Raw genomic sequence first — 13,906 nt, forward strand, 5'->3', positions numbered from 1 at the left:
AAGCGCGATTCTGATCTCAACGACGATCATTGCGCAACTAAGCATTTGACATATTGGAGGTGGACTTCGCTTGGTAGGGTGAATGTCGTGGCTTCGGAGCGGGCGCTGATTGGCTGCAGAAGTAGTGATGCTTGGCGGCCTGGGGAGGTAGGTTTTAGGGCGTTGCACATAGACCTCACGAATCTTTTTAACGTAGTATTCGGGGAATATCCATGGATCCAAGCAAACAAAAGCTTTACGGGTGCTGTCCAGGAGGTGCTGATTGGATGAATCGAGATTATGGATATAACAATTATTCGACTTGGCAATTTATCTCACACGAAATCATAACACATGGCAGGTCGGAATCAAGCGCTCGATATTCCAAGGTTCACTTATAATAATTGGGTACCTTAAGCCCTTTGAACTCAAACGAAGTGTTCTCCCGTCGGTCGATGACTTTTCTATGGTGTACATCGCGGACCCGGGCACGAACATATTCGGTTCCAGTAGGCGCAGGCTCGGTGTTGGCTTTATCTGCCTCAGTGAGCAACCCAAGGCGCTCAAGGAGAGGAGATGGCACTGTTTTCATAATAGTATCATCACCAGGTCTAGCAAAGTACAGTAATCCAAGACGAGGAGTCTGGATCTGATCTTTCGGGGGCGTAATGACACGGTGGATTGTAGATTTGATGAATCCTGTTTTCCCAATTAGCACATATCAGTGGAAGGCATTCAGAGATATTACCGTTGGTAAGGAATGACAAAGTATCTGCTGCATTGCAGGTGATACCTCCCTCAACAGGTTTCACCCATTTCCATTCCTCTTCTGGGGTTCGGATCTGCAAGCCAGCGATATTCTGAGAGAAAAGCAATGTCAGGCTGCCAAAGTCTGTGTGACCACCAGTAGTCACAGACTGAGCCTTATCCCACTCTTCTTGGGTTCGAGTGTTATAGATCATGTATCGCAAGTGGTCATCTGAGCGCTTGTCATATGCGTGTGCGTTGACCAAGTAGTCCTCTGGTAGCTCGAGGATAATAGCCATGAGAACGAAGAGCTTTCGTATCACGTTCTCGAAGAGATCGCGGTGGAAGCTCGCAATCTCGTCATAGTTCTGACGCACAACCCTGTGTCTTGGCAGGTCGTCCCAGACTGGGATTGCTTTGGGGATGTTGAGCTACCAACGTCAGCTGGAGTCATTGAAAATAAATAAAAGTCTGAACATACCATCTCTACGTTGTCTTTGACCCCTGTATCTCCGATCCACCTCTCATTCTCGCGATAGCCGAAATACTCGCCCTCAGCGAAATTGCAAGCAAAGCTGCGCTTTTCCTCGAGCGGCTCTTTGAAGAACGCATTTCCTATACTGAATTGACGAAGGACACGCTCTTCGCTGATTCCGTGGCCAGTCACAACCCAAAAGCCGACTCGTGTCACGGCATCGTATAGTTGCTTGGCTAGTGCCTCTTTACCGCCGGGCTCGTCGAAGCGAGATAGATCGATCTCAACTAGAGGAGCCCACTCAAGCTTTTCTTCGGTTTGTGCTGGGCGAGTCCAAGCTTTGATGGGGATCTTCTCGGAAGTTCCCAGGATTTCTGGTTCTACAGCGGAAGGGGCCATGGTTGAACTGGTATAACGGTGAACAAGGTCAAGTATCACCGACGACAAACTCCAACCTTGGATTTAAATATGTGTGACAGTGAATACACTTAGTGCATTGGCTTTTCCGGATGTTGAGTTCTTATTCGTCGATGCCAGCCGGTTCTCATGTCTGCGGGGCTTTTTATGGTGTGATCTTATCCCAGATGGCGCTATATAAGATAAGTACCATGGCGGGGAAATCGTCGGATGGTTTTTTTCAGACTACTACCTAGGTATTGCATAAGCTGAGTTATGTTGCGGAGTTAATTTGGGGGTACACAGTGGGAATGGGTCAATCCCGATCTTTTCGCATCATCTTCAAAAGGTCCGGATCGAGCCCTGGCCATTGTGGCGATTGATGTCTGAGTTTGACTTCATATACCTTTTGATGACCGATCTGGAGACTCCATCCATGCAGTGCTTTTGTCAAGGAAGATCGAAGGGGGTATTCAGTTGTCTTGTTTCCACCTAAGGCGATGACTCCGTTAGCGCTCAAGACCCGCAATATCAAGAGTGACTTGCATACCTATGGCGGTACTTAGTGCAGCAATAGAATATCGTGCTCCTTTCATCCGCACTTCGAAGCTGTGCTTCAGTCCAGGTGGCCTGTCTATTTGAACAGTTGGGACATTCCATTTCCGTTATGGGTCCATCGCCGATGTCCTTCTGGGTGACAATCTGTGTTTCGGAGCGGAGCTTGTTTCTCAATCTCGAAGGGAAGTTTGATGACTCTGATACATGTTCGTAAGTGAGCATTGTATCTATGAAGTTCGACTGGTTAGCTCAGACAAAAGATTGTTGAGAGCAGCAATTCGAGACATACTAGTTGCGACTTTACCGCACAGCTAACACGTTATCTGGGTGGCAGCTGATGAAGCAAGTAAATGACCACAGTCCCCACAAAATTGGACCACCATGATGCTATCGTCGAGGCGAACAAATTAGATCGAGAAGGAAATGTCAGGTGGAGTGAGTGGGGCGAGTCAAAATGTCAGGTACCCACGCAGCGACAGAAGGCCCCAAACCAAGCAAACAAACATTGCAAAAGATGCAAGATGTGCAAATTTGGGGAGCGATGTGACAGGTTACATTAATCAGGTTGGTGCCTTGCTGCTGCGAATTGAAGATATCGAGTCCTGGAGCCCTGGAATTTACCGTGGGTTACCAATGAGTAATTTCAGAGAGGATAGACAGCAAGTTACCATAGCCATATAGTGCTAGGTCATCTTCAATTCAGTTCAATAGATACCAGCCCTGACACAGTCAAATTAAAGTACGTAGTAAAAAACAAGCAAAGATTTTGCTGGAAAAAGCAAGCAACACTGAGAGTGCAGGGAAGGTCAGGGGAATCAGGGGAGAGCGATAAGGCGAGCAAATAAGGAGCATTTTCGTCAATGTCACCTTGCTGCCTTTGAAATCCGCCCTTTCTCTAAGCTCCGAATACCTCTGAAATGTATGCAACGCACAATTGAAAATGGACAGAGGACGAGGAAGGGAGATGAACAGCAGAGTCAAGCTAATGTTGATATTCACATGTGGTTGGGGCCTGAGGCCACAAATGCAAAAAAAAAACACAAAAAAACCAACGTGGATGGGCAGTGACCACCGACACCAAATACATCACAACTGATATACATAGGCCCGCATAATGGCCGGAACTCAGCCGAAATCCGAGCCTGTCAGGCTCTATCTCCTTACTTACAACACCATCTGCACCATCCTCTGGGCCCGCATTCTCTTTGCCACCATCACAACTCTAATATCCCCCAACGCCTCATCAGTCTATACCCTCGAGCCATTGACTCGATGTGCTCAAACCCTGGCTGTGGCTGAGGTGGTCCACGCTGCGACAGGTATGTAATCCGCCCTCCTATCCCAGCTAACGGGTATCTAACCGACCAAACAGGAATTGTCCGCTCCCCCGTTTTCACAACCTTTACCCAGGTCTTTGCCCGCTCGGTTCAGGTTTGGGCTATCAATTATGCCTTTCCGACCGTCACAGAGCCCTCTGTTGCGTATGCCGCTATGCTCCTTGCCTGGGCAATGGCTGATACTATCCGATATCTCTATTTCGCTATCATGCTGGCGGATTTTCCAATCCCCGGGGTGTTGAAATGGGCCAGGTGAGGAAAATGGATCCATTTCAATATGCGAGCACGAGCTTACTGTTTCTAGATACTCCATGTTTATTGTTCTTTACCCTATTGGTATCGGCAGTGAATGGTGGCTGATGTACAACGCGACCACTGTCACGACCAACTGGGCTGTGGCGGGCATCTTTTACTTCTTCCTGGCTCTTTATGTGCCTGGTAAGTATCAAAAAATCTTCTACGCCTGGTTCGCAAAGCTAAAAGATCACAGGATCGGTAATGATGTATTCGTATATGCTGAAGCAGAGACGAAAGGTCTTAGCCCTCAGCGAGCCAAAGAAGGACTAATTTTTGCGGGATCCAATCGCAGAAGGTCAGGGTACTGACTGACATGTGTGCTGCTGGTCTTCAGATTGGCAATGATTCAAGTGCTCGTTCCTCAAAGTGTATGTGAAGAGTTCGGGGGTTTTCCTTCCGCAATTGAAAGCGCCACATTGCTTCACAACAACCGGTTCGCGGCAGGCTTTCTTGTGTCAAGGCCAGGCCTCGGCGAAAAGATGGAAACTCAATGATCGTTTGGCCAAGTGACCCCGATTGCTTCTAATCTTGAACTCCTGGCAGTTTGATTGGGTTTCTGCTTCCCGGGATACGAATATTCAACCATAGCAGATAAACCCTCCGCGGTCGAAATAACCCTCCGCTCCTATATAATGCCGCCATATCGAAGAATAATGAGCAAAATTTCGAATTCCCAGCAATGATCGGCGGGGATTTTGCAATCCAATGGCGCATGTCGTGATTGGACTATCTTGGCAAGCCCTGTCAAAGATGGAGTCACTTAAAGATATGATAGTCTGGAATTGATGCCGAGACGTGGCTCTTCGATCCACGGCATCAACCTTGGAAGATGGCCGACAAACATGACGAAAAGGTAGTAGCTACCAGTGTACCCTCAACACCACCAAACGAAGCCGCGACAAATACACACCATGCGGAGCTTGAAAAAAGAGTGATGCGAAAAATCGACTTCTGGCTCGTTGGCTTCTACTCCGTAGTCTACATCTTCCGAGTGATTGACTCGAGCAACTATTCCAACGCCGCAATCATCAATCTGGAAGCCGGTACTGGAATCAAGCAAGAGCTCGGATTCAGCGCCTCCGAGTGGTCCTGGACACAATCGATTTTCTCATACAGCTATCTGTTCTTTGAGCCGACGAACACCATCCTGCTCAAATATTTCAAGCCGTCTCGATGGATGTTTCTTTTGATCCTCTCGTGGGGAGTCTGCGCATGTGCAGCGGGAGCAGCACAAAACTTCGCGGGCATGATGTGTGTGCGCTTCGCCATTGGCTTGGCTGAAGCGGGCTTTTATCCTGCTGTTCTCTATCATATGGCTTTTTGGTATAAGCCCTCTGAGCTCCGCTGGCGAATCGCGCTGTTCTATTCGCTTGGCCAAGTATCAGGAGCGCTGAGTGGATTGCTAGCCTATGCGATCAGCTTTATGGATGGCGCAGGCGGACTTTCGGGCTGGAGGTGGCTGTTCATTCTCGAAGGTCTGCCGGCTATCTTGCTGTCTGTGATCGCGTTGTTCGGATTACCCGATTATCCCGAGACGGCGCGAATGTTGACTGAAGAAGAGAGAGACTTTTTGAAGGGGCGACTTTCCAAGGCCTCGCCGTCGGGCGAGGATAAAAGTTGGGACTGGGATGGGATCAAGGCTCTACTCAAGAGCCCGACACTTTATACGTTCTCTCTCTATTGGATTGGACATGGTATTGGTGGATTTGGTGTGAATTATGCTTTGCCGACAGTCATCTACGAGCTGGGCTTTACTACGACCGCTCTGTCGCAGTTGATGAACATTGTGAGTTATTACTTGTGCCAAAATCGAGCGAACTCATCTAACATCTAGATACTTTTTAGCCTCCATACGTTGCATGCTTCTTCTTTTTGAACATCCTCGGATATTTACTCCACAGAGGATGGATTAGGCCTTGGACCACTGCAGTTGCGAGTAAGTGTCCTTGCCTGTTCAGATACTTCTATCCCGCTAATCACAGAAACAGTTGAAAGCACAACAATCATCTGCTATATCATCCTGATCACGGTGAAAAACTCCGTCGTCAAATATCTCGCGTTGGTGGTCGCCACTGCTTGTGCCGGATCTGCATACCCGGTCATTTGGCCAGAGCGTATTCGCGCATTGGAAGGTACTGTGGCCGTTGGCATTGGAATCGGATATACCAATGCTTTGGCTCAATTCAGTGGAATCGCTGGACCTCACATCTACAGCACGGTCTTTGGGCCGACATATCACGTTTCGTACATCATTTGTCTTTGTTTCCTCTGCGCGTCGATCTCAGGTATCCTGAGCTCATGGCTTTTCGTTTGGAGGAATGATCGCAAGAACGATTTAGTTGTGAGATCCGAGAGCGAGGAAGATGCGTGATAGATTCAGGCCTTTTGGTTGATTAATAATTGTCTCAATGGCGTGATAGTACTGATACAACGTTGGGAAAAGCCTGTGGTTAGCAATACATAATTTCGAAATGAAATGAGAGAGGAAACAACCCTACAAGAACATGATTTTATCTTGCTAAGCTGTCTTCGTATGACCTCAGATGATCAGAGGCCGAAGCCCTGTAGGGCGCAGGAAAAGTCACCGGCGATGACAAATCTCTCCGCGCCACCCGATTATTAAGCTGATTTTCAATCCCCGGACTTTCGATCGTTCATTTTGTCTATAAGATCTGCTTTGTTTTCACTTTCAAAATCAAACAATCTCTTTGTTAATCTGATCCCTTCATTGAATCCACGACCTGTACAGAGTACAAAATGACTACAGCAACATTCAAATACATCGACCCCGCCTCTTACGACGCTCACGCCACCGAGCCATTCAAAAAGGCCTGGGGCAAAGTCGACGGGCCAGGTCGCTCATACAACCTCACAGATCGAGAGCGCAAAGTTGAGAATCTCCGAGGTCAAGAAACCGACTTCACCACCGACAACTCCGGCTTCGCGGTCTTCAACTCACCCGCCAATGAGCGCCAATTTACCGACGACGCCTCAGTGCAAGCGGGGTACTACGCTGAAGTAGAAGAGCTCCTCCGGAAAAATTTATCCGGCGTGAAGAAAGTCGCCATCTTCGACCATACCATCAGACGTCGAACTCCCGGGTCGGCGCGCAGCCCCGTTCAACTTGTGCACGTTGATCAAACGCCTGCAGCTGCGGAGGCGAGAGTGCGCCGTCATCTACCTGAAGATGAGGCTGAAGAGCTTTTGAAGGGTCGATATCAGATTATCAATGTTTGGAGACCTATTGAGAATCCCGCTACTGATTTTCCTTTGGCGGTTGTTGATTGGAGGAGTACGGTTCCGGATGATTTTGTGAAGGTTGATCTTCTTTATCCGAAGGGGTGGCAGCAGGGTGGGGAGGTCGCGCCGGATCCTGAATCTGTGTCTTCGACGGATGGTTATGAGGTGAAGGGGGAGACTTATGGAATTGCTCCTAATGAGGGACATCGCTTTTACTATGTGAAAGATATGACACCTGAGGAAGTGATGCTTCTCAAGTGCTTTGATTCCAGAAGTCATACGATGACGGATGGTCGGACTGATATTGCGCATGGAACTTGCCATACTGCTTTCTTTGATCCGCAGACACCGGAGGGTACACCTGGGCGACAGAGCATTGAAGTTAGATGCTTGGTCTTTTATGAATAGGCATGGACAGTATGGTATTTGCACGAAATGAGCGATGCGACGGTTACAAAATGATATATTTCACCCTTCATGCTTCAATAATCAAAGTGAGAAATCTTGAGAATTACTTGGTATTTGGAAATGAATAGATATGAAATTACCTAAGAATTAAGACTTTTATTCACTTATCGTAGCTCATATGACGGATAAAACCTTGGAAGGCTCCCAAACTCCACTGAATTAATCAAGACCTGTGTCATTATACTTTAGGGACCCGAGTCGTAAATGTATCCCCCGATGGCTGGACCCAATGAATCCCACGGTACCGAGGTAGGACCTATCCAATTCTGCGGATGCATTTGTCCAAATCCAGAATGCATAGGCGGCTCACTTGTCGAGGATCCAGTAGTTGGAACCGGTGAGCCGGATTGCGAATGAGGGTGCGACAGAACAAAGCTGTCGTGCATGCCCACAGGGGAGAGAGCAGACATAGAGGACATAGTGGAGATTGAAGAAAGAGGTGTATGAGCGGTGTTGAGCAATTGATTTTGCATATTTGCTTGTGTTTGCTGGAGCTGTGCATGAGCCTGGACCTGGGCCTGGGCTTGAGCTTGAAGGTGGATTTGAGAGTGGGTAGGATTATTGGGATTGTACTTTGCTGCGGCGACGTCGCTGGGAAAGGTTAGCTGTTGGCTCACTGGTAGATATCTTGGATGGTTCAGGGTTGCGTACATCATCTGCCGGAGAATGGGGACGGCTTTGCTGCAGAAGACGCTGCGGACGGAGACGGAAGCGAACATTTCCAATGCTCGATCGAGAATCTCTTTAATCTCTTTGTATTCTGATTGGCTTTCTGGGATCAAGAGAATGACTGCCAGAGTAACAGCGGCGTGGAAAGTATGGAAGCTTCCCAGTCCACTGGTATACCATTTATATGGTTTGAAGCATGATGACTCGAGTAAAGTCTGGAAGATTGAGATGGAAGCCTTTGCGGAAGCAATGCATTTAGCTCTTGAAGCGCTAGTATCAGGAGTTATATCACCCTGCAAGTAGCGGCAGAGGCTTGGACGATAGAGAAGAAGAAACATTTGGTGAATTTGGCTGTAGAGGATGTGGTGGTTTGCTTGATGGTGGATAGGCAAGGATTCGTTGGCGTCGGGTGTATAACGAGCATCCACCATTCCACATATTGAGATCATTTCTGCTTCAAGGGTGGATATTCCATAGCGAGATGTCCTCGAGTAGCTAAAAAGCGATTCACATATTTTGGATGAAATCTTGTTCAGTCGGAAGTTGAGTAGGAGGTATGTCATTTGAGTCGGACGGGACGCTGCTGGCGAAGGTGCCGATCTGGTCATATTTGGGCTGGTGAGGAGATCCACATCATCGATATCTGCGGGCATTCTCACATCTTGCGTCAGATTTTGTTGGTCTAAGCTGCCCAAAGTTGTGTTTTGGATGGTGTAGAGCATCATAAGCCCGGTCCACACTCGGCGTCGTTCCTCGCGCTCAATGGGGCCCAAAGAAAATCTCTCTGGATCAAGATGACAGCCCATTGATATCGCGACATGATTGGTGAATCCGAGCAGCGTAAAAATTGGTAGACCTCGGTGAGCTCGGGCGTACATGATGAGTACCAAGGCTTGTAATGAGTTGATTGAATGTCGAGACATCACCCCATCGGCGGCGAGACAACGCAATGCGGCAGAACGGTACCTTGACGACAGGACTTTGATATTCCGGCTTACCGTCCGCTCTCGTCCGAGATCGGACAGCAATGGATGGTCATCATCAAGTGCGGTCACAGCTATCGAAAGAATGGCGAACAGCAAGGCCAGCCATGATAAAGATACACTGCCAGGGTCATGGCAGAATTGTTGATATTCAGCTTCAAAAGTCAAGTCGTGAAGAATGTGGAAGACCTATTGAGTCAGTCAGAAGTACGTGTGAAGCCTATTCGCAAGGAACATACTGTAGAAAACACCTGGAAGAAGACATCCTTCAAAATACCACAGCAGCTACCAGGCGGGAGAGTGGTCATTAACTCCTCTCTCGAGATGGTCCCATTCTTAGCCAACGGGATCTGCAGATCGTCATCATCGTCCACAATATCCGAATCATTGTTCCTGAGGCACTCCGCAGCGGGGCTCTTCGCCACCAAAGACTCCCATTGCGAGGCAAGTGGCACGTAACGGACATGGCCGGAAGGCGAGGTATGCAACGAGCCAACGTTCTCCATCATAAAGCTGAAGTTATCCCACTCCAGCCCTGGACCAATATCAGACTCGGAGAAACTGCCAGCTGCACTCGTACCACCCAGTGGCGACACTGCGCCACCCGTGGGCGTGCCAGCCTGTGAACTCATTTGTCTCTGGAGCAAAGCTTCCAGGTTCCGAATCCTAGCCAGCAACTCAGACTGCATTGCGCTGTCCCCTGGTGATGACTGCTCAGCTGAAAGTCTGGGCTGGCCGAGGTAGATGCAGTCTTCGGCACCTAGACCGCGTCGTACGCAGGTCTGGCACGGCCGGCCATCGCGGGAGCAACGAATTTTGCGTGTTCGACAGGCCTGGCAGCTGATTGGTAGGCGCTTTCCTGTTGAGCGTGAGGCCATTTTGAAGTGTAAAGGTGGTGCACTGGACTGGTGTTGCCCAATTCGACAGTGGAGATGCGAAATGGTTGTTGAAAGGAGAGGAGCCACTTCCCAAGGAGAAAAGGGAGTCGATATTCCGCCGGGATCTCCGTTCTCTAATCTATACACAATAGGCGTTGTGGGTATTTGGCTTGTTGACTTCGTGTTGGGCCCATCAAGCTAGACGAAGAAGAGTAAAGCGCACTCTGATTCAATGGACAGGCGGGGGGAAGTGACGTTTTTTAGCTTTGATCAAAAGGGCAGGTTGCTTTCTTCTATACTCCCTCATCCGATCTGGAGGCAGCGCTATTCTTCCGGTAGGGTCTGCCACGTAGGGTTGCGTTGATCGGAAGGAATGGCTGCATAATGATTTAATCTAAACAACTCGCCCCTTTCTTCAAGAAGCAGGTGATAATAAAATAATAAAATAAAATAACGAAGCATTGACAGCATTTACAGGAATAAAGTGATAAATTCCATTAGTATTACACCACTATTGCTAAGCTGGTGACAGATGACAGCATCAATAGCGCTTGGACGGGGAGACCGATATGCACCATGCATGGAACACCCTTCTAGAAGGTGGGAACGGTTGGAATGGAGACGCAGATCAAAACCTAGGATAATCTAACTACAAAGAGTTTAGACTGGAACAGATCGCTGGGAATGTTAAGTCTCCAGTGGCTTTTTGATACGGCGTCCATCCATGGATCGGGCCTCGCTTAGGCCCTGTCAAGTGCATATGCCGGCTTTCAAAGACGGGAGTCTTCAAGTTCCCCTTATTCCGAGTGTAAGGCGAAATAATTCCGATTAATGCCTTTCCCGTGTTAATGTCAAATGTCGAAAGTCTACAGGGTACGGAGCACAGGGATGCAGGATCATAGCTTTTCAGTAAGTGCCGATTTGCCGATGTGCACTAGAAGAAGGCCTCAGCCACGGGCGGTGCCGATCATTCCTCCTTGCTTGGTCAGCCCTGACATTTGCGACCAGGGCTCAAGCGCTGAATCGATTGGTGGATATGCAGTGGGGAGGGCCTCATAGCCATTCCCATTGGTTAGGGCTAAATGTCCCTGACTGAGCCACAATATGCACAATGACAACAAGCCCTGGCGGTAAAGCGCCATACTTAGAACAGCCGACGTGTCACGAAAATTCTGATTGAGTTTCAGCTCGGAGATGGCAGTTATGATAATTGTGTCAGATTAGCTTTGTCTTCCCGTACTCCGTACTCGGCACATTGAAGCCCGCTGGGCCGGCACCGAAGCTGGAAATTGTACGGAGTATAGTTCGGGAGAGGGATCCGCTTCCAAGATTCGCCTTGAGAGAACCTTGGGAAATGTCTGGGCAAATAATGTAACATCATAGCATCCCTGGTTTATCTCTGCAATAATACTGTTCCCATAAAACTTCCCTGAGGCTCTCCAAGTCCACATGGTCGGATCGGCGTGTCAACCCATGGTGCGAACTATCTTTTAATTAGTGGGCTCGGACCTCGTGTGCCTAGTTGTCGGGATTCCCGACTACCAAAGGAAATTTCCACTTCTCGCGTTTTTCCCTTTTCCAGCCCCTGAAGCCTGGGTATCGGAAGTACAACTCCGGAGTATATTTGGAAATGATGGCACCTGTAGATCAGATATCAAAAGTACGGTGGCAAATTGGAACAGCTCCAAAGTCCATGGAAAAGAAAAATCTTGAAAATCAATAATGAAATAATCCACCCGCTATGGACATTTCTCAAATACTACCTGGGGTAGGACAGTTTCATTAGAATTGCTTTTTCCCTACTTTGTTTGAGTTTTGCGTGCAGGGTGATCATTGAGATCATCGTCTCGCGTGGCGACTAAGTTTCGGACGAGATGCTGCTATGCATCGGAAGAGGGAACCATTGGTCAACGCGAATTGCAACCCTCAGAATAAATGAGCTAAAGTCCTTCTCCATGTTTGAAAGATCGACAAGGATCCGCCTAGATCTCAAACGATGGATGTTGAAAGTGAAAATGATCTGTCTACTTTTACTAACTTTTACTATTACCTGTCTAGGAAGGCTCCCTGGAACAGACATGCAGATGTGAGTGCTAGCATTGTTCATGTCAAATGTCAGGGAGTCGCACTTGGGCCAATCAGCCTCATTTGACATTTAACATTTAGGCAAGGGGGACTCTATGCTTCCCGTTTGAGGAGGTCATGATATTCTAGAAGTATTCTATTCTGTGGGGAACTTTGAAATAGGGTGAATCACGAGTTGCCCAGCTGCCTTCTTTCGATGCACACCTCTATTTCCAATAATGCAGCCCAATATGCAGCCTAAATTTTCTTTAACCTGCCTGCATGTGCATACCATTATATGTGCCGAAAAGTACTCCGTAAATATTGCAGCTTCGGCAGTTCAGGAAGCGTGGTAGTTCCGTTCAACCAAGGGGTTTCTCGAACGGGAAGGAGGAAATGGCTCGAGGTCTTCATGCAAGGTACACATATACATTATATCTCTTGAGCCCCTTCGCCTGGTGGCTCGTGTCGGATCCATGTAAATCCCACGCGAAAAACGTTCTGCCGGTGCTGCATCGAATTGGAAGTGGACTGGTCTCGAACCCGTTTGCGGGTACCTGGCTAGCGCCCACCTGGTTAGATATGGAGTTAAATCTGAGAGTTTGAATCCCACTTTTCTATGGGAAAATAGCAGGAATGGCACTAATCTGCCGATTTCTCCCCCACCCCTTTTTTTTCCATTCTGCTGATATCATAATGGTGGATGCGCTTTGGTCTCTCTTGTTTTGAGGAAATTGCGTGGTTGCTTCCAAATCGACCTTGTTGATTCTGTGGCTCAGCCTGTGTAGAGTGAGCTATGTAAAACATTTTCTCTTGACTTTCCTTTCACTTTTCACTATCTTGATCGTTGTCGTCTATGGAATACATGACAGTCGCCTCGTTGTCCAGTGCGCGGCATATTTCCGGATCTAGGATGGACTGAGATCTGGCCCTCAATTTATCAAATTATTGTCTGTTACCGTAAGTGGAACCACGATACACGACAAGCGATCCAGACCCGCCATCTTCGATCCACTCACTTCCACGGCAAATGGTGGATTGCAGTGATTACGCTGATCAGACTGTTGCACCTTTCCAAAGGATAAACTGTCATCGCTCAGGCTCCATGTGTGATTTGGCTGACCTCATTCTCGAAGGGACTACCTGTACAGAACCTTCACTCGCGTCCATCTCCGTCGGTTTCCGGCCTCCGGAGTCTTTCAGTCCACACATATGCACTCAACCTTGAAACAAGCATCGTGAGATAACTCAAAAAAGATGAGCTCCGAGAAATATGAATGACGCTGGATTACGAAATACGTTGCATCGTTCTGAAAGTGATGCCGTACGTCCAACAAAAGCAAATGGCTTCGCTTTTTGCACTACACATCACCCATGAGTTATGTTTCTCCAAATCATCACTACAACTGCAACAGGGCATGCAATGGTGGCTTGATCACTTCCAGCAAACCAACAAAACGGAGGTTGTGGTGGACGGAGTTGTCATTCAAAAGTCTCCCATCCAAGCCCAGACATTTCTTCATCATTTCTCCCGGCTTCTTCTTTCTAGGACAGAGCTCAGTCGTTGAAACCTGTGACAGCAATGACAGCGAGAATAGCGAGGACAACGAGGACAACGAGGACAATGAGGACAACGAGGGATCTAAGATGGGTATTATTTAAGCATATGCTCGAGCTGCCAGGTATCAAATAACTAGCCAGGTGCCAACATTCCCTTTTTGATTGAACAAAAGTGGTGGGTACCAGCGAGTAATGGAAACATTATGTCACCAAGCAATCTTCCCAGGACATCGAATGACATAGAGCCGTAAATCA

The 13,906-nt window shown here is 48.1% G+C and overlaps 6 protein-coding genes across 6 annotated transcripts; 4 read left to right on the top strand and 2 right to left on the bottom strand.

The window, feature by feature from the left end:
* Positions 1-370: 370 nt before the first annotated feature.
* On the bottom strand, positions 371-1,600 carry N7506_001697 (uncharacterized protein; the record flags this gene model as incomplete). Its single annotated transcript, XM_056950993.1, has 3 exons — positions 371-678; positions 728-1,157; positions 1,208-1,600. 3 exons carry the CDS (start codon positions 1,598-1,600, stop codon positions 371-373), a joined length of 1,131 nt encoding a protein of 376 aa, XP_056816908.1.
* A 1,669-nt stretch (positions 1,601-3,269) lies between these two features.
* On the top strand, positions 3,270-4,059 carry N7506_001698 (protein tyrosine phosphatase-like domain-containing protein; the record flags this gene model as incomplete). Its single annotated transcript, XM_056950994.1, has 4 exons — positions 3,270-3,474; positions 3,528-3,744; positions 3,797-3,930; positions 3,983-4,059. 4 exons carry the CDS (start codon positions 3,270-3,272, stop codon positions 4,057-4,059), a joined length of 633 nt encoding a protein of 210 aa, XP_056816909.1.
* A 559-nt stretch (positions 4,060-4,618) lies between these two features.
* Positions 4,619-6,160, top strand: N7506_001699 (uncharacterized protein; the record flags this gene model as incomplete). Its single annotated transcript, XM_056950995.1, has 3 exons — positions 4,619-5,575; positions 5,635-5,725; positions 5,778-6,160. The coding sequence occupies 3 exons, from the start codon at positions 4,619-4,621 to the stop codon at positions 6,158-6,160; spliced, it is 1,431 nt and encodes a 476-aa protein (XP_056816910.1).
* A 386-nt stretch (positions 6,161-6,546) lies between these two features.
* On the top strand, positions 6,547-7,437 carry N7506_001700 (uncharacterized protein; the record flags this gene model as incomplete). The annotated part of the gene is made up of 1 exon (XM_056950996.1): positions 6,547-7,437. The coding sequence occupies one exon, from the start codon at positions 6,547-6,549 to the stop codon at positions 7,435-7,437; it is 891 nt and encodes a 296-aa protein (XP_056816911.1).
* A 245-nt stretch (positions 7,438-7,682) lies between these two features.
* N7506_001701 (Zn(II)2Cys6 transcription factor) lies at positions 7,683-10,027 on the bottom strand (the record flags this gene model as incomplete). The annotated part of the gene is made up of 3 exons (XM_056950997.1): positions 7,683-8,088; positions 8,149-9,338; positions 9,389-10,027. 3 exons carry the CDS (start codon positions 10,025-10,027, stop codon positions 7,683-7,685), a joined length of 2,235 nt encoding a protein of 744 aa, XP_056816912.1.
* Positions 10,028-13,465: 3,438 nt separating this feature from the next.
* Positions 13,466-13,753, top strand: N7506_001702 (uncharacterized protein; the record flags this gene model as incomplete). The annotated part of the gene is made up of 1 exon (XM_056950998.1): positions 13,466-13,753. The coding sequence occupies one exon, from the start codon at positions 13,466-13,468 to the stop codon at positions 13,751-13,753; it is 288 nt and encodes a 95-aa protein (XP_056816913.1).
* Positions 13,754-13,906: the final 153 nt, after the last annotated feature.

This window comes from Penicillium brevicompactum (genome assembly GCF_028827555.1).
Source record: "Penicillium brevicompactum strain IBT 35665 chromosome Unknown utg000001l_segment0_segment0, whole genome shotgun sequence".
In the NCBI taxonomy this organism is placed as follows: domain Eukaryota; kingdom Fungi; phylum Ascomycota; class Eurotiomycetes; order Eurotiales; family Aspergillaceae; genus Penicillium; species Penicillium brevicompactum.